Source organism: Pelodiscus sinensis, chromosome 1, assembly GCF_052426305.1.
Source record: "Pelodiscus sinensis isolate ZL-2025 chromosome 1, ASM5242630v1, whole genome shotgun sequence".
In the NCBI taxonomy this organism is placed as follows: domain Eukaryota; kingdom Metazoa; phylum Chordata; order Testudines; family Trionychidae; genus Pelodiscus; species Pelodiscus sinensis.
Genome location: NC_143052.1, coordinates 330,795,003 through 330,815,804, shown reverse-complemented (window position 1 = coordinate 330,815,804; position 20,802 = coordinate 330,795,003). Strand labels below are relative to the sequence as shown.

At 52.7% G+C, this 20,802-nt stretch overlaps 1 protein-coding gene across 1 annotated transcript in view; it reads left to right on the top strand.

Annotated features, from left to right (window-relative positions):
• The first annotated feature begins 827 nt into the window (after positions 1 to 827).
• The window catches only part of LOC149525978 (uncharacterized), an 86,934-nt gene continuing 66,959 nt past the window's right edge, over positions 828 to 20,802 (top strand). Inside the window, exons 1-2 of the mRNA XM_089778479.1 lie at positions 828 to 1,702; positions 2,714 to 3,217. Of these exons, the coding sequence (XP_089634605.1) occupies positions 1,177 to 1,702; positions 2,714 to 3,217 (1,030 nt within the window). The 5' untranslated portion in view covers positions 828 to 1,176. The remainder of the gene's footprint in view (positions 1,703 to 2,713; positions 3,218 to 20,802) is intronic.

Sequence of the window (20,802 nt, the reverse complement as noted above, 5' to 3'; positions counted from 1 at the left end):
AGATCATGGACACTGAAGTTAGGGAAATTACTTGGTAAGGCTACCATAATGATGGCTTATTAGATATATTTTTATTTTCCTCAAATTAAGCTTAAATTTTCTTAAAACATCCAACATCTCTTTATAGGCCCTGAAACCTTATACTGAAGTGCATTTAGGGAGTCAAGGCAGGTAAGGTTGTATCTTTTATTGGAACAGCTTCTGTTGGTGGGAGAGTTAAGCTTTCAAGCTTTGAAGAAGAGCACTGTCTAAGTGTGAAAGCTTGTCTCTCTCACCAATAGAAGCTGATCCAATACTTCACCCACCCTGTCTCTCTAATATCCTGGGACCATCCTGGCTACAGCAAAACTGCATACACTGAATCCCAATGACAGGCTCAATCAGCAATCAAGAGAACGGTTGCGACTCTGAGATGCCCGATTTAATGAGGTGGTATATATGCCTATGTGGACACCTTTCTCCACTGCCCTTTCTCAGATCTGTCTGGTATCTTGTTTTCTTCAGACGTCTCATTAAATTTGAGGATGTTAAGGAAGCTTGGGAAAACATTTTGTTTTTTCAGTAAGAGATGGTCCAGATGGTGTAAATGTTCCAAAAATAAATGGTGTGAGGTGGCATTTCTGACCTTCTGATTATACAACTAAGCAGCTTTCCTCTACATCTCTTAAAATCTCTCCTGTAATAAGACAGCATGTGTTCTCCTTTCTTATACACATCTTTATTCTAACACACTATGGCTCCCATACAGCAAAGCTCTTAAGCATAGGTGTGTCTACACTGGGCCACTTATTCCGGAAAATCAGCCGCTTTTCGGGAATAAGCTGCGAGCTGTCTACACTGGCCGCTTGAATTTCCGGAAAAGCATCGACGCTGTACTGTACAAAATCAGCCGCTTTTCTGGAAACGCTACGCTGCTCCCGCTCGGGCAAAAGTCCTTTTTCCGGAAAAGCTTTTCCGGAAAAGGGCCAGTGTAGACAGCTTTTCCGGAAAAGCAGAAGAAACGGAAAAAAGCGGTTTGGATGGCGGGAGACACCGTAGAAGCCGCGGACTTCCGCATAACCCGAGGGCTTAAAGAGCCCGCACGCTACTGGCCGCACGTGGCAGGAGCACCCCGGAGACCACCCTTCCCAGCTCTGCCACCTGGCAACTGTGCTGCCCAGCCACCTCAGCGCAGGCATGGCAGCTCCAGGTGGTCGTCAGCCACCGTCACCCGGGGCAGGGGAGGAAGCCCCCAGGGGCCGCAAACGCAGGGCCCCATCCTGGACCCCCAGGGAGCTGGAGACCCTCCTGGACTTGTGGGAGGAGGAGGAGGGTCTCCATGACCTGCAGTCCCGCCGCCGGAATGCAGAGCTATACACCCGTCTGGCACGGAACCTGGCCCAGCAAGGCCACCCCAGCCGCAACTGCGAGCAGGTGCGCTCCAAGGTGAAGGAGCTGCGGCTGGGGTACGTGTGGGCTACGGAGGGGAGGGGAGCAGAACCCGATGCCTGCCCCTATTTTGAGAGGATGCAGTCTTTTCTGGGCGAGCCAGCCCCGCAGGCCCCAGCTGTCCCTGTAGACACCTGCCAGCACCCCCCCATCAACCGTCCCACCGAGCCGGAGGAGGGAGACGACAGTGGCGGCGCGTCGGGAGAGGAGGCCAGCATTGCCACCCAGCAGGCCCCCTCCAGCAGCTCCTCTGTGGCCGGGGAGGAACCCACTGGTGAGTCTTTGCAGGTTACACTCCCAAAGGGCAGGGGGCGGAGGGCGGGGGGGGAGGGAGAGCCAGGTGCCCAGAGGGGGGAGGGAGAGAGCATGTCACTTAGGCCACGTGAGCTGCACGCTGCGTAGCATGAGGCAGTTAGCAGCACGTGCAACCATGTGCAGCCTGGTGACCGAGCGGCAGGTGGCCGTGGCAGGCAGCTGCAGGGCATGCCTGGGACTGTGCTCCTCGCACACATTCGGCGGGACCAGGGGAAGGGTGGATGCCGGCTGGAACCGGCCAGGGCCCCAGGGACTCAGCCCAGAGCCCGCAGCTCCACCAAGGGATGCAGCACAGGGAATGGCACACTGTCCCAGGCCTGGCTGTGAGGCATAGCCAGCTGCTCCTGGGATAAGCGCAGCGTCACAGTCCTGTGACTGTGGACCCCCACCGAGTCCCTCACCTGCTCCCAGTGCCTTGGCAGGTTCCCCAAGGGAAGTCCCCACTGTGGCCACACCTGTCCCTGGGCTACCAGGCTTGCGGGAGGGATAGTGGGAGGGAGAAGGGCCCCTGAGTTTTGCTGCAAGGATGGGACATCCCCCCACCCAGTCACCCTTCTGGTTCTGTCCAGGAGATATCCCACGCGAGGAGATCTGAGAGCCCAGACCGCCACTGACAGGTGTGCTCCCAGGCACTGCCGTGGGGATGCATCTCGCTCCCTGTCAAACACCACTGATTATCCCTAAGCTTTTCACAGTGTCCACCGGCAGGAAGTTCCACAGGTGAATGCAGCACAAGCACCCTCCTGCTCTGCACGGAGCCAGGATACAGACCCGTGCTTATAATACTGGAGGAAGGACCCTACTCCAGGGGCGGTCCCCCTTGCCAACATACAACATGGGAGCAGGAGGGGAACCGAGTGGGCCCAAGCCACAACTGTGCAGTCACCTGGGCTCCGGGGTGAAGGGCATGAGGTGTGGGGACAGTGGACGGCCTGCCTGACTGACCCGTCCTTTCTTCTCTTCCCTGCAGCGGGACCCAGCACCAGACCCGCGACTCCAGCAGCAGCGGCACCCCCAGCTGCCCAAGCCCGGAGGCCCAGGCTCCGACACCGGGACCAGCTGCTTCGGTGTCACGTCACCGCGGTGGAGGGGATCCAGACCTCCATTGCAGAGCATGTGCAGGGGGACCAGGAGTGGCGGCAGGAGGGATGGGCTGCGTTCCTGGAGGAATGCCGCGAGACGCGCGCCACAATGGGCACCCTGATGGCACATTTAATACATGCCATCCACTACGGCATGGCCGGACCGCATGCCCCCGCCATCCCTCCCGGAGCACAGCCCATGCCCCCTCCTATCCCTGCTCCTCTCCCAGCTCCTGCTCCTGCTCCTGCTCCTGCTCCTGCTCCTGCTCCTGCTCCTGACCCTGACCGTGCTCCTGGCCCTGACTCTGACCATGCTCCTACTCGTGCTCCTACTCGTGTTCCTACTCGTGGCCACCTCACCGTGCAGGCTGCTCCGACGCGGTCTGCCCAGCGTGGGCAGGTCCGCCCCCAGAGGGGCGCTCGCAGGGGCCACCCGTCCCAGTAACAGTTAAAGGTCCCCTCCCTCCTTCTCCCAGTTAAAGGTCCCCCCTCCGTCTCCCAGTTAAAGGTCCCCCCCCCTCCTTTGTAAATAAAAAGTTCTGTTTTCACTTGAATCTTGTGTGGTTATTATGTTCCTCTAGTAACTGTAAAGAAATTATGTGAGATGCCAATTAGCCACTTCAATTTAACAGGGTTACAAACTGTGGACAACAAATTCATGACTCTATCACTGGGGTGGTGGGCCATTTTTCAGTGGTCATTGGTTTGCGGCGCATAAAGAAATACTGAGACTTTTCAGTAAAGATGTAAACCACAAACTATATGTACATAGCAACAAACAAGCACAAATGGTTAAAAGATGCAGCACAGTACAGATTCTAAAACATAGTCTAGGCACAGGGAGGACGATTGTGGTGTTGCTGGCCACCTCAATCCTTTGGTCCTTCCGGGCCTCAGGAGAGGAAGAGCGAGGAGATCCCTCGACGGATGATGACAGCGAAGCTGGCCACGTCAATACTTTGGTCCTTCCGGGCCTCAGGAGAGGAAGAGCCAGGAGATCCATCGAAGATGGCACTGACGTGAGCCTTCCGCACAAGTCCCAAATCCTGTTGGCTGTTCTTCAGGACAGACGATGGTGGCCTAAACCCTAGCCTAACTTAAAAGAAAAACCCTAACTACGCCCGACGCACCCGACGAACAGACTCGATGACAGCCGATGTGCTGTGACCCGACGCTTTACTATACTATTGGGGGGGGGGAGTTAAGGGGAGGAGGTGGGGAAGGGTAGGAGCTGGGACAGAGTAGTCTGGGCTGACCCAAGCGACCCTGCTACGGGGCTTGGGCAAACATGTCCACCAGGGCCTCTCTAATGCGCACCGCCTCCTGGCGTGCCTGGCGGATGGCAGCTGTGTCGGGCTGGTCCAAGGTCTGTGCCTCAGCTGCCACCCATGCAGGGAGGAAGGCCTCCCCACTGCGCTCCACAATATTGTGGAGCACGCAGCACGCGGCCAGCACCTCTGTTGCATTCTGCTCACCCATGTCGAGACGGGTGAGCAAACAACGGAAGCGGCCTTTTAAGCGTCCAAACGCCAGCTCTACTGGGTTTCGGACCCGGTTGAGGTGGTCGTTGAACCGGGCCCAGTTCTGGTCCGGCTGCCCCCTGTAGGGCCGCATGAGCCAGGGCATCAGGGAGTAGGCCGCGTCCCCGATGATGCAGATGGGCATTGGCACATCCCCAACAGTCAAGTCCCGCCGGGGGAAGTGGGTGCCCGCCTCCAACCTCTGAAACAGTCCTGAGTTCCGAAGATGCGGGCGTCGTGTGCCCGGCTGGACCAGCCACCGTAGATGTCCAGGAAGCGGCCCCTGTGATCCACGAGGGCCTGCAGGACGATGGAGCAGTACCCCTTTCGGTTCATAAAGTGGGCTGCTCGATGCTCCAGGGCCCGGATGGCGATGTGGGTGGCGTCCCCGCAGTTGGGGAACCCGAGGGCAGCGAAGCCGGCCATGGTCTCATCGACATCGCGCAGGCGGATGATTCTCGGGAGCAGGACATCATTGATGGCGTGGACAACCTGCAGAAGGGTGCAGAGAAACACAAGGGAACACATTACATACAGCCAGGGGTGAGTGTGCACTCCCTTGGGGTATGTCTACACTACAATGTTAGTTCGAACTAACAGACGTTAGTTCGAACTAACATTCATAGCCGCTACACTAGCGCTCCGCTAATTCGAATTTGAATCGAACTAGTGGAGCGCTTAGTTCGAACTAGGAAAACCTCATTTTACGAGGATTAAGCCTAGTTCGAACTTACTAGTTCGAATTAAGGGGTGTGTAGCCCCTTAATTCGAACTAGTGGGAGGCTAGTCCTCCCCAGGTTTCCCTGGTGGCCACTCTGGCCAACACCAGGGAAACTCGTCTGCCCCCCTCCCGGCCCCGGACCCCTAAAAGGGGCACGGGCTGGCTACGGTGCCCGTGCCAGGTGCAAGCCTGCCAGCACCCAGTCAGCAGACCCTGCACCTGGCACGGCACAGAGCCACCCACCCGATGTCCCCCAGCCCACCCCCTCTTCCCGGGACCAGGCTGGCGGCTCCCGGGAGCTTGCCCGGGACCGCAAGAGGTGGGCACCTTCCTGGGCTAGTGCAGACATCGTGGACCTCGTCCACGATCTCCGCACTAGGCACAGGAAAGTGGCCATCTAGGGCAGGAGAGCTGCCAGCCTGGCCACCCAGGAGCAGGTGTGCATGAAAATCAAGGGGGTCCACTGAGACCCCCGACCCTGAGCCCTGAGCTTACAATGGCCGTCCTGGGTCAGACCAAAGGTCCATCTAGCCCAGTAGCCTGTCTGCCGACAGCGGCCAACCCTAGGGACCCTGGAGGGGATGGACCGAAGAAAGTGACCAAGCCATTTGTCTCGTGCCATCCCTCTCCAGCCTTCCACAAACTTTGGGCAGGGACACCACTCCTACCCCCTGGCTAAGACTACTCCATGGACCCAACCTCCATGACTTGATCTCACTTCCCTTTAAACTCTGTTCTAGTTCTAGCCTTCACAGCCTCCTGCAGCAAGGAGTTCCACAGATTGACTCTTTGCTTTGTGAAGAACAACTTTCTCTTACTAGTTTGAAGCTTGCTACCCATTCCTTTCCTTTGGTGTCCTCTAGTCCTTCTTTATGGGAACTCATGAAGAACTTTTCTGTATGCACCCTCTCCACCTAACCCCTGCTTTTAGAGACCTCTATCCTGTCCCTGCTCCATCTCCTCTTTTCTAAGCTGAACAGTCCCAGTCTCTGTAGCCTCTCTTCATCTGGGACCTGTTCCCAACCCCTGATCATGTTAGTTGCCCTCCCCTCCTCCAGCCTTTCTCTTCCCCTCTCCCACCTCCTTTTCCCAGTCTCCCGCAGTTTTGTTCAATAAAGACAGAGTCAATGTTGGAAGAAACATTATCTTTATTTTGTACATCAGGAAGGGGGGCTAGGGAAGGGTAAGTGGAAGGAGGTGAGGGAGGAATGGGGTACGAGCCCCCGATGGGGAGGACTGGGCTGGCTCTGCGGGCTTCTGGGGGTGGAAGCTCTCCTGCAGCCCCCCAATTGTCCCCTCTCCCCAGATGGCAGCCTGCGGCAAGTGCAGCCGGTCTGATGGCCGAGTGCTGTGATGTGCCCAGTGTGGGCACTCCGGGCACTCCAAGCCAGGAGTGGTTTTCAAGCGGGGCACCCCTTAGAACTGTCTGTCCGGGGTGGGGGTCGGGTCCCTTTAAGCGCAGCCCTCGACTAGCCTGAGACAGCATCTCCACGCTCTAAGTCCTCCTCTGATGCCCTGCTGGCACTGCTTCCGGACATCCTTAAGCCCTGTTCAGGGTCCACTCAATGTGGACTTGCTAGTTCGAATTAGCAAAACGCTAATTTGAACTAGTTTTTAGTTCTAGACGCGTTAGTTCGAATTAGCTTAGTTCGAATTAACTAATTCGAACTAAGTTAGTTTGAACTAACTCTGTAGTGTAGACATACCCTTGGGTCCCCCCCCTTGATTCCCTCTGTCCTCACACACACACACACACACACACACACACACCCCAGGGCCCCCCTCGGCCCACGCCCCCCCCCCCCCCGCACCAGCGGGCCTGTGCAAGGGAGGGACGGCCGAAACCCCTGGGCAACCCAGCCTGGAGTCTTGGGTGTCCCTGGGCCTGGAGTGGAGCACCCTCCCCCCATCCCACTCCCCCTGGGACTTACCTGGATGACAATCACTCCAACGGTGGATCTTCCCACCCCGAATTGGTGTGCCACCGAGCGGTAGCTGTCCGGTGTGGCCAGCTTCCACAGCGCGATGGCAACCCTCTTGTTCACGGGGATTGGTGCCCGCAGCCGGGTGGCGGTTCTCTGCAGCGCGGGGGTGAGCCAGGTGCACAGCGTCATGAAGGTCCGCTTCCTCATCCAAAAATTCCGGATCCACTGGTGGTCGTCCCATTGTCCGAGGACCACACGGTCCCACCAGTCGGTGCTCGTCTCCAAAGTCCAGATGGGCCGGTCTATGGTCGGGTGCTGATGCCACGCGGTTGCCAGGACCTCCCTGGTGAGGGAGTCCAAGGCGATCTCTGCCTCCTGGTATATGAACGCCAGGGCACCAGCCTGCAGCACGAGCTCCAGGCACCTTTACAGGTCCAACAGGGGCCTGAGCAGGTACATGGCCACCCACGGCTCCATGGCAGATAGAGCAGGCAGACAAAAGAAGACGCTGGGAAAAGCAGTTGGGGGCCAAAGGGTGGTGTCCCCAAAACTCACAGGGCAACCACCAACCCTGTGAAGGGTGCCAGTCCCTGGCAGAGGTCCTAAGGCACGGGAGCACGAGACCAACGGCTGCCCGGCGAGACCCCTTTAACCACGCGTCTGGACGGAGCTCCGGCCCCGCCCCCGGGAAGGTCTGGTGGCCTTTGCCCTCTTCAAAATGGTTCCGGGCTTTTGCTTTTCCAGAAAAGCATGCCGCCAATGTAGACGCGCTTTTCCGGAAAAGCGCATTGTTATCACGGAAACTCCACGGCCAATGTAGACGCTCCTTTTCCGGAAAAGCTGAAAACGGAATAGTATTCCGTTTTAAGCATTTCCGGAAATTCATGCCAGTGTAGACGTAGCTCCTGTGTATAACTTTAAGCATGTTAATAGTCTTCATAACTACGCACAGGCTTCAGATAGACTTTAGCAAATTCAGGGAGTCGGTAGGTAACATCCCATGGGAAGCAAGTCTCAGAGGAAAAACAATTGAAGATAGTTGATAGCTTTTTCAAAGAGATGTTATTAAGGGCACAAGAGCAAACTATCCCACTGCATAGGAAAGATGGGAAGTATTGCAAGATACCACCATAGGTTACCCAAGAGATCTTAAATGATCTAAAAATCAAAAAGGAGTGCTACAAAAAGTGGAAAATAGATCAAATTACAAAGGCCAAACATAAACAAATAACACAAGTATATAGGGGCAAAATTAGCAAGGCCAAAACACATAACGACATCAAACTAGATAGAGACCTGGGTAACAAGAAAACATTCTACAAATGTATTTCAAAGCAAGAGGAAGACCAAGGACAGGATAGGGCTATTACTGAATGAAGAAGGAAAAACAATAACAGAAAATGTGAAATGGCAGAGGTGTTTAATGACTTTGTTTCAATTTTCAACAAGGTTGGATGAATGCTGATGAAAATGCATTAGGATCAAAGTTCCCTCTAAGCTGTGCCACTGAATGGCCATGCAGCTATGTTCTGAGCCTTGCACAGAAGTCCAAAGCTCCTTGCTCAGGCAGAGAGATCAGCTGATCAGCAGGGATGGGGCCTCCATAAATGCTGTCTGCCACATGCTTGAAAGGAAAGACAAAATCCACTGAGATGAGCAGGGAATGAGTGGCTGGGAGGAGGGAGGGAGTAATTAATTGGCTTGGGGGAGAGTCCTGCCAGAGGAGAGAGAGAGGCAGAGGCAGATTCCCAGAAGTCTCTTCAGTCCTCCTGGGCTGGGAAGGGTGAGGAAAAGGGGTTGATTGCATGAAATAGGTGGGAGAAAGAGGGAGTGCTTTAATACTGGCATTTGTTCTGTGGGTGAAGGCAGGGGGAAGTTTGTTTGGGGTGTCTGACTCACTGCAGTCCTCTCTGTTAGGCTGGTCTGGAGGGAGAGGGGGTAAGCCTGGTGTGTATGTGCGTGTGTGTGTGAGCGCGTGCTAGGAAGACATTGCACTAGGAGGACATTTGCATGATTACATTTCAAACAAAGTTTGCATATTAATGGATAAGAATGAAAAGATTTTTTAACAGTTTCAGAAGGGTAGCTGTGTTGGTCTGTAGCTGACAAAATATTTTAAAAATAGTGAATAGTCCTAAGGTGCTGCAAGACTATTGATTGTTTTTTAATTTTTTTAATAGCATTTTTTAGAGTGTTGCAAATATGTAAACTCTGAACTTAATGTTTTTTTAAAAAATCCTGTGTTACTAATTAATACATGGTAAATTGTGTTGCATTAAGGTCAGATCTTTGCTTTCTGGTAGAGTTCTGGCTTTTATGAGTTAGAAGTAGCAAGTTCTGGATGTGATGTTAGCTGTTTTGTAGGATGAAATCCCATTTGCAAGCTCTTTGAAACATGCAAATGTCTATAAACCGTGAAGCCATGTGTTAATTTGTTCTGGGGCTTCTACTCTTCCTCCAGTGGAAGAAAGCTAATTCCCTAGCTTTGTACAGAACCTTTGTAGTCACTAAGTGTACCTCCTAGCAGCTAGTCACAGATGTCTTGTTTTAATATATTTTATTCCACACATACAGACTGCTTAAAATATCTATCTATCTATCTATCTATCTATCTTGACACACTGCCTCAATATTGGTGGGGCACATAAGAAAATTCAACCCGCTCAAAAGAAAATTCAACCCTCCCAAGCACAGAAAATGTTAGAGGGAACACTGGTTAGGATCAGAAACTAAAATAAGGACAGAATAAATTAAAAATTACTTAGATATTCTTCTATATATGTTCAAGTCACTAGAATCTAATGAAATGCATCTTATAATATTCAGGATGCGGAGTGAGGAGATATCTGTTCCATTAGCTATTATCTTTGAAAAGTTATGAAAGATGTGAGATTCCAGAAGACTGGAAATGGGCAAATATAGTGCCCATCTACAAAAAGGGAAGTAAAGTACAGCCCAGGGAATTACAGACTAGTCAACTTAACTTCTGTAACTGGAAAGATAATGGAGCAAATAATGAATCAGTTTGCAAACATCTAGAAGATAAAAAAGTGATAAGTAATAGTATGAATTTGTCAAGAGCAAATGGTATCAAATCAACTTGGTGGCTTTCTTTGACATGATAACAAGCCTTGTGGATGGGAAGAAGCAACAGATGTGGTATATCTAGACTTTAATGAGACATTTGATATAGTCTCACATGACCTCATTAACAAACTAGGGGAACACAAAATAGATGGAGCTTCTATAAGGGGAGTGCATAACTGGTTGGACAACCATTCCCAGAGGGTATGTCTATACTACCCCGCTAGTTCGAACTAGCGGGGTAATGTAGGCATACCGCACTTGCAAATGAAGCCCGGGATTTGAAATTCAAATCCTGGGCTTCATTTGCAAGTGCGGTATGCCTACATTACCACCCTAGTTCGAACTAGGGTGGTAGTGTAGACATACCCAGAGAGTAGTTATCAATGGTTCATAGTTCTGCTGGAAAGACATAAGGGCTGTGTCTACACTGGAGGGATCTCACACAAAAGCAGCTGCTCTTGTGCAAAAACTTGCTGCCTGTCTACACTGGCCGCGTGTTCTTGCGCAACTAAACTGACATTCTAATGTATAAAATCAGGGCTTCTTGCGCGAGAACTCTGACACTCCTGCTCAGGAAGAAGCCCTTTTGCACAAGAGCTCTTCCAGAAGAGGCCAGTGTAGACAGGCAACACGAATTTCTTGTGCAGGAAAGCCCGATGGTTAAAATGGCCATCGGAGCTTTCTTGCGCAAGAGAGTGTCTACACTGGCATGGATGCTGTTGCACAAAAGCACATCTCTTGCGCAAAAGCACGTGCCAGTGTAGACGCTCTCTTCTGGAAGAACTCTTCTGCAAAACAGTTTTTGCGTGAGAACACGCCAGTGCAGACAAAGCCAAGGAGTAAGATTCCACACGGCTCTGTTAGAAATTTTCATCAATGATTGAGATAATGGCATAGAAAGAATGCTTATAAAGTTTGCGAATGAAAGCTGGGAGTGGTGGCAAGTGCTTTGGAGGATAGGATTGTAATTCAAAATTATCTGGTCAAACTGGACAAATGATCTGAGGTAAAGAGGATGAAATTTTACAAGGACAAATGCAAAGTACTAGACTTAAGAAAGAACAATCAGTTGCACACATACAAAATAGGAAATGACCACCTAGGAAGAAGTACTGTGGAAAGGATATGGGCTACAAAAAAAGCAAATCTCATTCTGGGATGTATTAGCAGGAATGTTGTGAACAAGACATGAGAAGCAATTCTTTTACTCTACACTGCACTGATTAGGCCTCAAATGAAGTATTGTGTCCAGTTCTGTGTGTCACATTTCAGGAAAGATGTGGACAAATTAGAAAAGGTCCAGAAAATAGCAACAAAATGTTTAAAGGCCTAGGAAATATGCTGTATGAGGGACTTTGGTTTGTTTAGTCTAGAAACAAGAAGACTGAGAGGAGGACATGGTAACACTTTTCAAGTACCTAAAAGGCTGTTAAGAGGAGGAGGAAGAAAATTATTCTCCTTGACATCTGATGACAGGACAAGAAGCAACGGGCTTAAAGTGCAGCAAGGGAAGTTTACACTGGACATTAGGAAACACTTCCTAATTGTTGGGGTGATTAAGCACTGGAATAAATTGCTTAGGGAAGTTGTGGGATCTCCATCATTGGAGATTTTTAAGATCAGGTTAGACAATGACCTGTCAGAGATGGTTTAGATCAGTGTTTCTCAACCAGTGGTATGAGTAGTCTTAGGGGTACTCAAGAGAAGTCTGGGGGGTACGTCAACACAACTGAAATTTGGAGAAAACTGAATTTTTGTTTTAAGTTTTACAGCACTTTATTATTTTTGTACTTTTTACACCCAAAAATTTCATCACCCGCCCAACTACGATTAAGTTGTTTAAACAAATACGTTGCAATGGTAGAAAAAAAATGTGTCTGAAAACTGTAGGTACTGGGGGTACTTTTATAAAAAAAAGGGGTTGAGAAACACAGGTTTAGATGGTGCTTTGTCCTGCCCTGAGTGCAGGGGACTGGAGCAGATGCACTCATGAGGTCCCTTCCAGTCCTATGATTCTATGATTCTTTCCCTCCTTATTTGAATTATAGAAACTAGAGATGGAAAAATGTCTCTGAGGTCTCTTGTGATCATCTTGATCCATCTTCTAAAGGGGGCATTTGTCAGTCCTGTTTTCCATGGCTGGCAATCCAGACATTCCTTCTCAGTCCTAGAAATCTTCCCAACAGGTTATCATGCAGGAATATTAGCAGGGCAACATGGTAAAAGTTTTCAATCCTGTCTCCAGAATGTCTCCAACACATGCCAAGCACACTAACTCCACTTAAAAATATGAAGACATAAAGCTAAAAAGAGAAATACTTATTAATTCACATTTTTTTCAAGTCTTTAATTGCATGCCCTTGCTATTTTACCATATCTCATTTGTTAATTCAACAGAGTCCCAAGACACTTCAAAATAATTGGAATGATGCACCTTCAGCTTTCCAAGGTTACAAAGACTTTTTGTTGTACTCTTCCCCCTCACTCTTCACATTCCAAGAAAATCTCTAATCAAGGCCAACCAGTCAGAAATAAAATCTGAATGATAAAGTTATATTGGGCTCAGGAAAACTTGCAATTGTATTGAAAAATACACAAGTGGGGTGTGTGTGGGGGGGGAATGCCTTGATATCCTATAAGCTAACTCTAAGCATTGTTGCTGGAGCATAAATATCAGCAATATCCCACATAGCAGTGGGCTGCATTTCATTGTTGGTCAAAGTGATCCTAATTAGATAATTGCATATTTCTGATCTGGATCCAGCACTTGCATTATTACAGTGATAGATGTGGCACATAGACCTAGATAGATTAGTTTAATTAGAGATACACATCAATTATGTTTGTATGGTTCAGCTTTTTATAGACATATGGGCCAACTACAGAATTCTGGTTCAAATTCTGGCTACCTTTGTTGCGAAGAAGATACAGGATTTGGGTCACCTCTAACTCTAATCTTTATAAAATCTATCTAAGGTCAGCCTTACCATTTGTGAGGTCAAATCAAGAAAAGAGAATAAAAAAACTGCCAGATGCTGTGCTGAAATTAGATTATGAATCACAACTCCTCTCTGTTCCCACCGATGGAGGAGGAGGTCAGGCTGAGAGGTAGCTACTAGCTTCTGTTCTGGTCTTGCTACCAAAGGGGAAGATCAGTTTGCCTGTATGAAGCAAATCTGCATACCTCCAAAAGAATGGGGCCCAGGTAATAAGTGGGGTGGCTGGATTGGAAGCCTGCCTGAATTCTAGGAAGGATGGGTATGTCTACACTACAGCGCTAATTCGAACTAACTAAAAACTAGTTCGAATTAGCGTTTTGCTAATTCGAACTAGCGCGTCCACACTGATTTAAGGGCGGCTGAAACCGGTTCCAGCAGGGCATCAGGTCAGTAGTTGCTTTGTGTGGCTGCTGTCTGAGGCTATCTGACGCTCGTGCTTAAAGGGACCCCCCCTGGACAGCCGGTTCTCAGCTTTTCCTGCTCGTTGCCAACCTCGCTGAGGGACAGCAAAGCGTTGGTCTCTGTGCCCATCTGTGTTGGTGCTTCCCTTCGGGTGACGCCGCCGCAGGTGGCAACATGGAGCCAGAGCTCGCCCTGCACCTTCTGGTGCACTTTCTGGACTTGCTGCTGCAAGCCTGCCAGCAATGGCTCGAGGCTGGCTGGCACCACCTGGTGCACGTCAGCCCCCTGCCTCTCCTCCTGGCCACCCTGGGGGCCGTGGAGGAGCCGCGGCGGCGCCCCGGCACCGGCGTGCCCTGCCGCGTCTAGCATCTGGACACCAGCACCGACTGGTGGGACCACATCGTCCTGGAGTGCTGGGAAGACCGACAGTGGACCCAGAACTTCAGGATGAGGAGGGACACCTTCCTGGAGCTCTGCGAGTGGCTCGCCCCTGCTCTGCGCAGAAGGGACACTCGCATGAGGCCCACCATCCCCCTCCAGAAGCGGGTGGCCATCGCCCTCTGGAAGCTCTCCACGCCGGACAGCTACCGATCCGTCAGGAACCAGTTCGGCGTGGGGAGATCCACCGTGCTCATGCAGGTATGGCACTTGTCGGCCACTGCGCCGGGGAGAAAAGGGGTTGCAAGGAGGGGATGGGCCACCCCAGGAACAAAGGGGGGGTGGGAGGAGGCGAAAGCGCCCCGCACCGGAGGGGTCAGTCTGTCCCGGCTGTACTACACGCCGCCCGGGGGGGTTGTTTCCGGGAGTGGGGTGCAGGGCACTGCCAGAGCACGAATGCTCCCAGCCACCCGGGCGCCCCACTGATTGGCGCTTTGCTGTGTCTCTCTCCACAGGTGGTCAAGGCCATCAACCGGGTGCTGCTCCGCAGGGTGGTCCGCCTCGCCGACCCGGACGCCGTCATCCAGGGATTCGGCGCCCTCGGCTTCCCCAGCTGCGGGGGGCCATCGACGGGATGCACATCCCCATCCGTGCCCCGGAACACCAGGCGTCCCGTTACGTGAACCGCAAGGGGTACTTCTCCATCCTCCTGCAGACCGTGCGTGACCACCGGGGACAGTTCACGGACATTAATGTGGGCTGGTCCAGCAAAGCACACGACGCCCGGGTGTACCGCAACTCCTCCGTGTGCCAGCAGCTGCAGGACGGGACCTTCTTCCCTGACCGCCACATCAGGGTCGGGGACGTGGACATGCCCGTCTGCCTGGTGGGGGATGCCGCCTACCCACTGCAGCTGTGGCTGATGAAGCCCTAAACGGGGCACCTCAATCCCTCCCGCCAGGCCTTCAATGCCAGGCTGACCAGGGCCCACACCGTGGTGGAAGGGGCCTTCGGGCGACTGAAAGCCCGCTTTCGATGCCTCCTCACCCGTCTGGACCTGGCCGAGCACAACATCCCTCCCGTGGTGGCAGCATGTTGTGTGCTCCACAATTTATGTGAGAGAAAGGGGGAAGCTTTCCTGCCAGCCTGGATAGCTGAGGCTGACCGCATGGCTGGCCACTACGGTCAGCCCAGCAGGGGGCCGTCTGGATCCGGGAAGCCCTGCGGGAGAGCTTCCTGGTGGAGGAGGAGGACTGACCTCTCCCTTGCATGCCCCACTGGGGCCTTCTTCCACCCTATCCCCCTTCCCCTTTCCCCTCCCTACCTACTGTCAAATAAAGACACCTGTTTTTCAAACAAAAACATCTTTTTATTTAACATAACTGGGGTGGAGGGAAGGGATGAATGAAGGTGGGAGAGGGGAGGAGGAAACCTGGGATGAGGGAGCTGGAAGGGGAGGGAAGGGAGGAAGGGAAAGGAAAGCTCAGGGGTGGGAGTCCGGCTGCCTCTCCTGTCTCGCAATACTGCGGGTCCGGGGTCGTTGGTGGGGAATGGTTGTGGAGGGTGGGTCAGGAGGGATGGGGGGTGTGGAGGAAGCAGGAGCGGGAGCAGGGGGGAGAAGGAGGGGGAGCAGAGGGAGCAGGAGCAGGAGCAGGAGCCGGAGCAGGAGGAATTGGGAAGCGGTCGAGCAGGCTCTGGAGGTGGCCTCACAGGGCACGGCCCTGCTCCTCAAGTGCCTCCAAGCTCCTCTGGCGCAGCCTCAGGTCCTCCTGGATCCAGTGGTCCTGGATGCGGAGCTGGTGCTCCAGGAACCGGACGTGCCGTCTCTGGTAGTCCTCTTGGTTCCTGGCTCTCCTGCTGGCCCGGGTGCGGGCGGCTGCTGCAGCGGGGTGGTGCGCCCTGCAGTCCCAGGTGCTGCAGCTCTGGTGAAACAAGAACAGCGGTCAATTACCCCAGGGGCCCAGGTGTGTGAAACCCAGCTCCCCTCTGCAAGGCCAGGGCCCCTGCAGGATCCCCAGCTGCTGCTCCGTGGTGGGCAAGGCCCAGGCGCATGGTCCCTGGGCTCCCTCTTGCCCCAGCCCCCCGTACACATAAGGGGAACACGATGGTACTCACATGTGGACGCCTCCCCGGCCTCGGACGACACAGGCGAGCGGCTCTGTGGGGTGCCTCGGGGGTCCAGGGTCCTGGGCTGGCTGCCGGCAGGCTCCTGGCTCTCGGAGCCCTCCTCCTTCTCCTCCTCTTCCGTGTCTGGGAGCGGTCCCTCTGCCCCGGGGTCTATCACCTCCCGGGGGGCAGGGACGGCATGAGCCCCCAGGATGCGGTCCAGAGCCTGGAAGTGGGGGCACGCCTCCGGGTCAGCCCCTGGCAGTCAGGCCCGGGAGTAGGACTGCCGCAAGTCCTTAATTTTACAGCGCACCTGCTCCCGGCTGCGCTGGTGGCCCCTGGCGGCCAGGCTGGCAGCCATGCGGCCATACACTGCCACGTTCCTGTGGCTAGTGCGGAGATGGTGGACATTGGAGGCTTCCCTCCAAACCTCAATGAGGTCCATGATCTCCGCACTAGACCACGCGGACGCCCACCTCTTGTGGCCCCGGGCAGGGTCCCGGGAAGAGGGGGAGGGCTGGGTGGCATCGGGTGGCTGGCTCATGGGGTGTCAGCTGCTGGGTGTGCTGGCACGGGTGCTGGCAGCCTTGCAACTGGCACAAACCCCGTGGCCAGCCCGTGTCCCTTTAAGGGCTCCGGGGCCGGGAGGGGGGCAGTAGAGTTTCCCTGGTGCTGGCCAGAGTGGCCACAAAGTAAAGCTGGGAAGGGCTGGCCTCCCACTAGTTCGAATTAAGGGTCTAGTAAGTTCGAACTAGGCTTAATCCTCGTGGAATGAGGTTTACCTAGTTCGAACTAAGCGCTCCGTTAGTTTGAATTAAATTCGAACTAACGGAGCGCTAGTGTAGCGCCTATGAAAGTTAGTTTGAACTAACGTCTGTTAGTTCGAACTAACTTTGTAGTGTAGACATACCCTATGTTGAGCTGTTTTCCATTCTCAAACGTCTACAACTCTGTGGTAGACTATGAATAAGAACAAGTTCTACATGAGCAGGGAGAGCAAGATAAAAAGACCAGTGAGAGCAACTGGCTTAACTAATAAAATTCTATCACAGAAAAATAATATCCATTTGATGATTCCTGGGCATGCTACGTGCTAATGTAATGTAATTGCATTCTGAGCTACACAATCATTTAGGCACTTGTGCAGCTAGACATTTTAAGAACTAGCCTTGCTGTGTCCAATGCAGAATCAGACACAATGGCTAAATGAAAGGGCATTTTACTAGGGCTGTCAGGAAAGAGGAGAGGTTCAAATACTTTTGGTACAGAGTCTTAAACTGTTACAGTTCAAAGTGAGTAATAGGAGCTCTTGTTAGGGACCCAGGGCAGTCCAAATGAGAGTGAGGGCTCTATAGGTTTGGTGCCCTTTCCAGTCAATCATAGTTAGGCATATATGACCTTGCGGGTTTCCAAGCCAAGCTCTGTTAGTATCTCTCATTAGAATCTCTCTGCACTGGCTCCTCCCAAGCCATTGCTGATCCTCTATAATTTCACTTAGACCTATACCCAGTTATGCTGGCCAGCAATCATGGCTGGCTCAGGACATGGCTCTGTATACTCTGTATACTGTTCCTGGGGATTGCTCTCTGCATCCAGTTTCTCTTCAGCTGCTAGCTGTGGGCAGAGGATTGATGGGAAATATCAGAGGAGCCCAGTCATTTCCTGAGTGAGGAAGGTCCTTCCTTCTACTTGGAGCTGTCACTCAGTTTAGCACCAGTAAATCTCTCAGAGGCAAAGATGGAACAAAGTCACCCATAGCGCTAAGAACCTTGAGAAAGTGCCAGAGTTATAGGCTTAGGGTTGCCAGTTGTGGTTGAACATATTCCTGGAGGTTTCATCACTTAATGTTTAATTAAAGACTAATCTTTAATTCCTGGAGACTCCAGAAGGGTTGGCAACCCAACATAGGCTTCTGCTTAGCAGATCCATCACACTGTTCTTTTAAAGGGGGAGAAGGGAGGGATTCTGTAATCAAGGCCCAAGATACAGACTCAGGTTTAAAGTCTGGCTCTGCCATAAATTTCCTACATGACATGAGGCAAATCATTTAACATCCTCATTTCCCCATCGGCAAAACAACAAAAATAACATTTCCATCTTTGGTGTGTTTTGCTATTTATATTCTAAACTCCTCAGAGCACAGCCTCTCTCTCCCTACATCTATGTACGTCATCTAACACCAGGGAATGTCTATGGGTATGTCTACACAGCAAACTTACTTTGAAATAACAGCCGTTATTTTGAAATAACTGTACTAGCGTCTACACAGGCCAACTGCTATTTCGAATTGAATTCGAAATATCAGAGGGCTTATTTTGAAATTGGTAAACATCATTCCACGGGGAATAGCGCCTATTTCGAAACTACTATTTTGAAATAAGCGCTGTGTAGACCCTTATTTCAAAATAGGGGGCCTTCAGCCCTTCCCAGGGTGCCCTGGTGGCCACTCTGAGCACAAACAGAAAAACTCCTCTCCTCCTCCCCTCCCTGGAGCCCTTAAAGGGCTAGAGTCTGGCCACAGTGTCTATGCCAGCTCCAGCCCTGCCAGCCCAGAGCCAGTATTCGCTGCCCCTGACCCAGTGGCCCCTGCATGAGCCAGGCAGCCAGTGCCAGCCAGCCCTCCACCACTCTCCGGGCCCAGTCTCCCAGCTCCCAGGAGCCTGCCAGGAGCCAGAAAAGGCGGGTGCCTTCCTGGTCCAGTGCAGAGATTATGGACCTGATTGAGGTTTGGGGGGATGCCTCCAATGTCCATGATCTGCGTGCTAGATGAAGGAATGCAGCCATCTACAGCAGGACGGCTGCCAGCCTGGCCATAAAGGGCCACATCTGAACCCAGGAGCAGGTTTGGATGAAAATTAAGGAGCTGTGGCAGGTGTATGCCAGGGCCACAGGGAGCAGCTCCCAAACAGGGGCAGACCCAGAGAGTTGCTCCTATTTTGACACCCTGGACCTCATCCTGAGGGGTGGGACGTTCTGTGCCCCTCAGGTGGTCATCAGCCCTGGAGCAGAGAGCCCTTACCAGGGCACAGGGGAGGAGGAGGAGGGCCAGAAGCCACAGGAGCCCGGAGGGAGCATGCTGCGCAGCCAGGACCCCCGAGCCGATCCTGCAGACCTGTCACCGGTGTCATCCAGGGAAGCAACAACATGTGAGTGCCATCATTGTCCCCTGATGGGAGGGAGGCAGGGAGACCAATACCACATGCGTGGGCCTTGCTGACCACAGATCATGCAGCAACCTGTGCACGTGCGAGCATGTGAAGTATAGGTGAGTACTGGGTGGGTGAGATTCTGTGGCCTGCACTGTGCAGGGGGTCAGACTAGGTGATCATAATGGTCCCTTCTGACCTTAAAGTCTATGAGTCTATGAGACATGACTTGCTTCTGACCCCAGGGTTGGACACAGCAGGACGCCCTCCCTCCACAAGCCCCCTCTACACAGAGGCAGGAGACATCTCCCCACACCCATACTATATACATCACAGGGGCATGGGTGGAGTCCCAGAGCAGCTCCCACTCCCAGGGATAGCAAGACATCCCGAACATGGCCTCTGTGCAAGCACATCAGCCCTGATGGTGCGGAGACCTTCCATCCTCGCCTTTCAGACGGGGACTGGACTTCACCCCCTGTGTCTCCAGGGAGAACTGACCACTTCTCTTGTTTCTCCACAGCCGCACCAGCTGTGAGTGCAGGGCGCACCACACCATCTGGGACATCCTCCTGCACTCGAGGACTCCACAGGCTCACCTGTGCAGTGGAGGGGTACCAGCAGGAGCACCTGGGGGCACTGCAAGCTCTGCACTGTACCCTCGACCACTGGGTGCAGGAAGACCTTCAGCTCTGGTGGGAGCAGCTTGCCCAGGGCCGTGCCATCTGCGAGCACCTGCAGACCCTGGTGCAGAGCTTGCTGCCTCCTGCCACTCCAGCCCCTGCTGCCTCCCCAGTTACCACTCCTCCTCCCATTCCTTCTCCCCCTCCCGTTTCTTCCTTCACATCCTCCCCTTCCCCGCCCCGGGGACGCCAAGGCCCCCGCACCCACGGTGCTTGAAGACAGTTGTGCCGGCAAGACCCCCAACCCTGAGCCCTGAGCTTCTCCTTCCCCTTCCTCCCCTTGCCTTCCCTCTGCCAGTTCCCTCCTCCCAGGTTTCACCTTCCCTTCTCCCACACTCCCTCCTCCCCTCTCCTGCCTTTTTTCCCCAGTCTCACCAGAGTTTCATTCCCCCCACGTACCAGTTTTGTTCAATAAAGAGACTTTGTTGTAATGAACATGTGTCTTTTATTGTACAACAGGAAGGGGGGTTAGGGAGGGGTAAGTGGAAGGACGTGAGGGAGGAATGAGGCACAAGCCCCCAGTGGGGCACACCAGGGAGACTGTTACTACCTGCAGAACATGCTGCCAGGCTCACAGCAACACGTCCAGGAGAAGCACCAGAATGCCCAGGAGCGGCTCCGGCTCCATGCTACAGAGTGCTGTGGTGTCCTGAGTGAAGGCAACCAGAGCATGCAGAGAAAAAAATACCCCTCAGCAAGGTAGGCAATCAAGCAGGGAACCTGAGAACTGGCTGTCCAGGAGGTCCCTTTACGCACAGGCCTCAGATACCTTGTGTGGCTGCTGCCTGAGGCTAACTCCTGACCTGATCCCATGCCAGAACTGGTTCCAGGTGGCCTTAAATGCGATTCAGAGTCCAATCAGTGTGGATGTGCAATTTTGAAATGGCAAAACACTATTTCAAAATGCATTTTGTGTGTAGACGTGTTATTTTGAAATAAGATATTTTGAAATAACTATTTTGAAATAAGATATTTCGAAATAACGCTGTAGTGTAGACATACCCTATGTT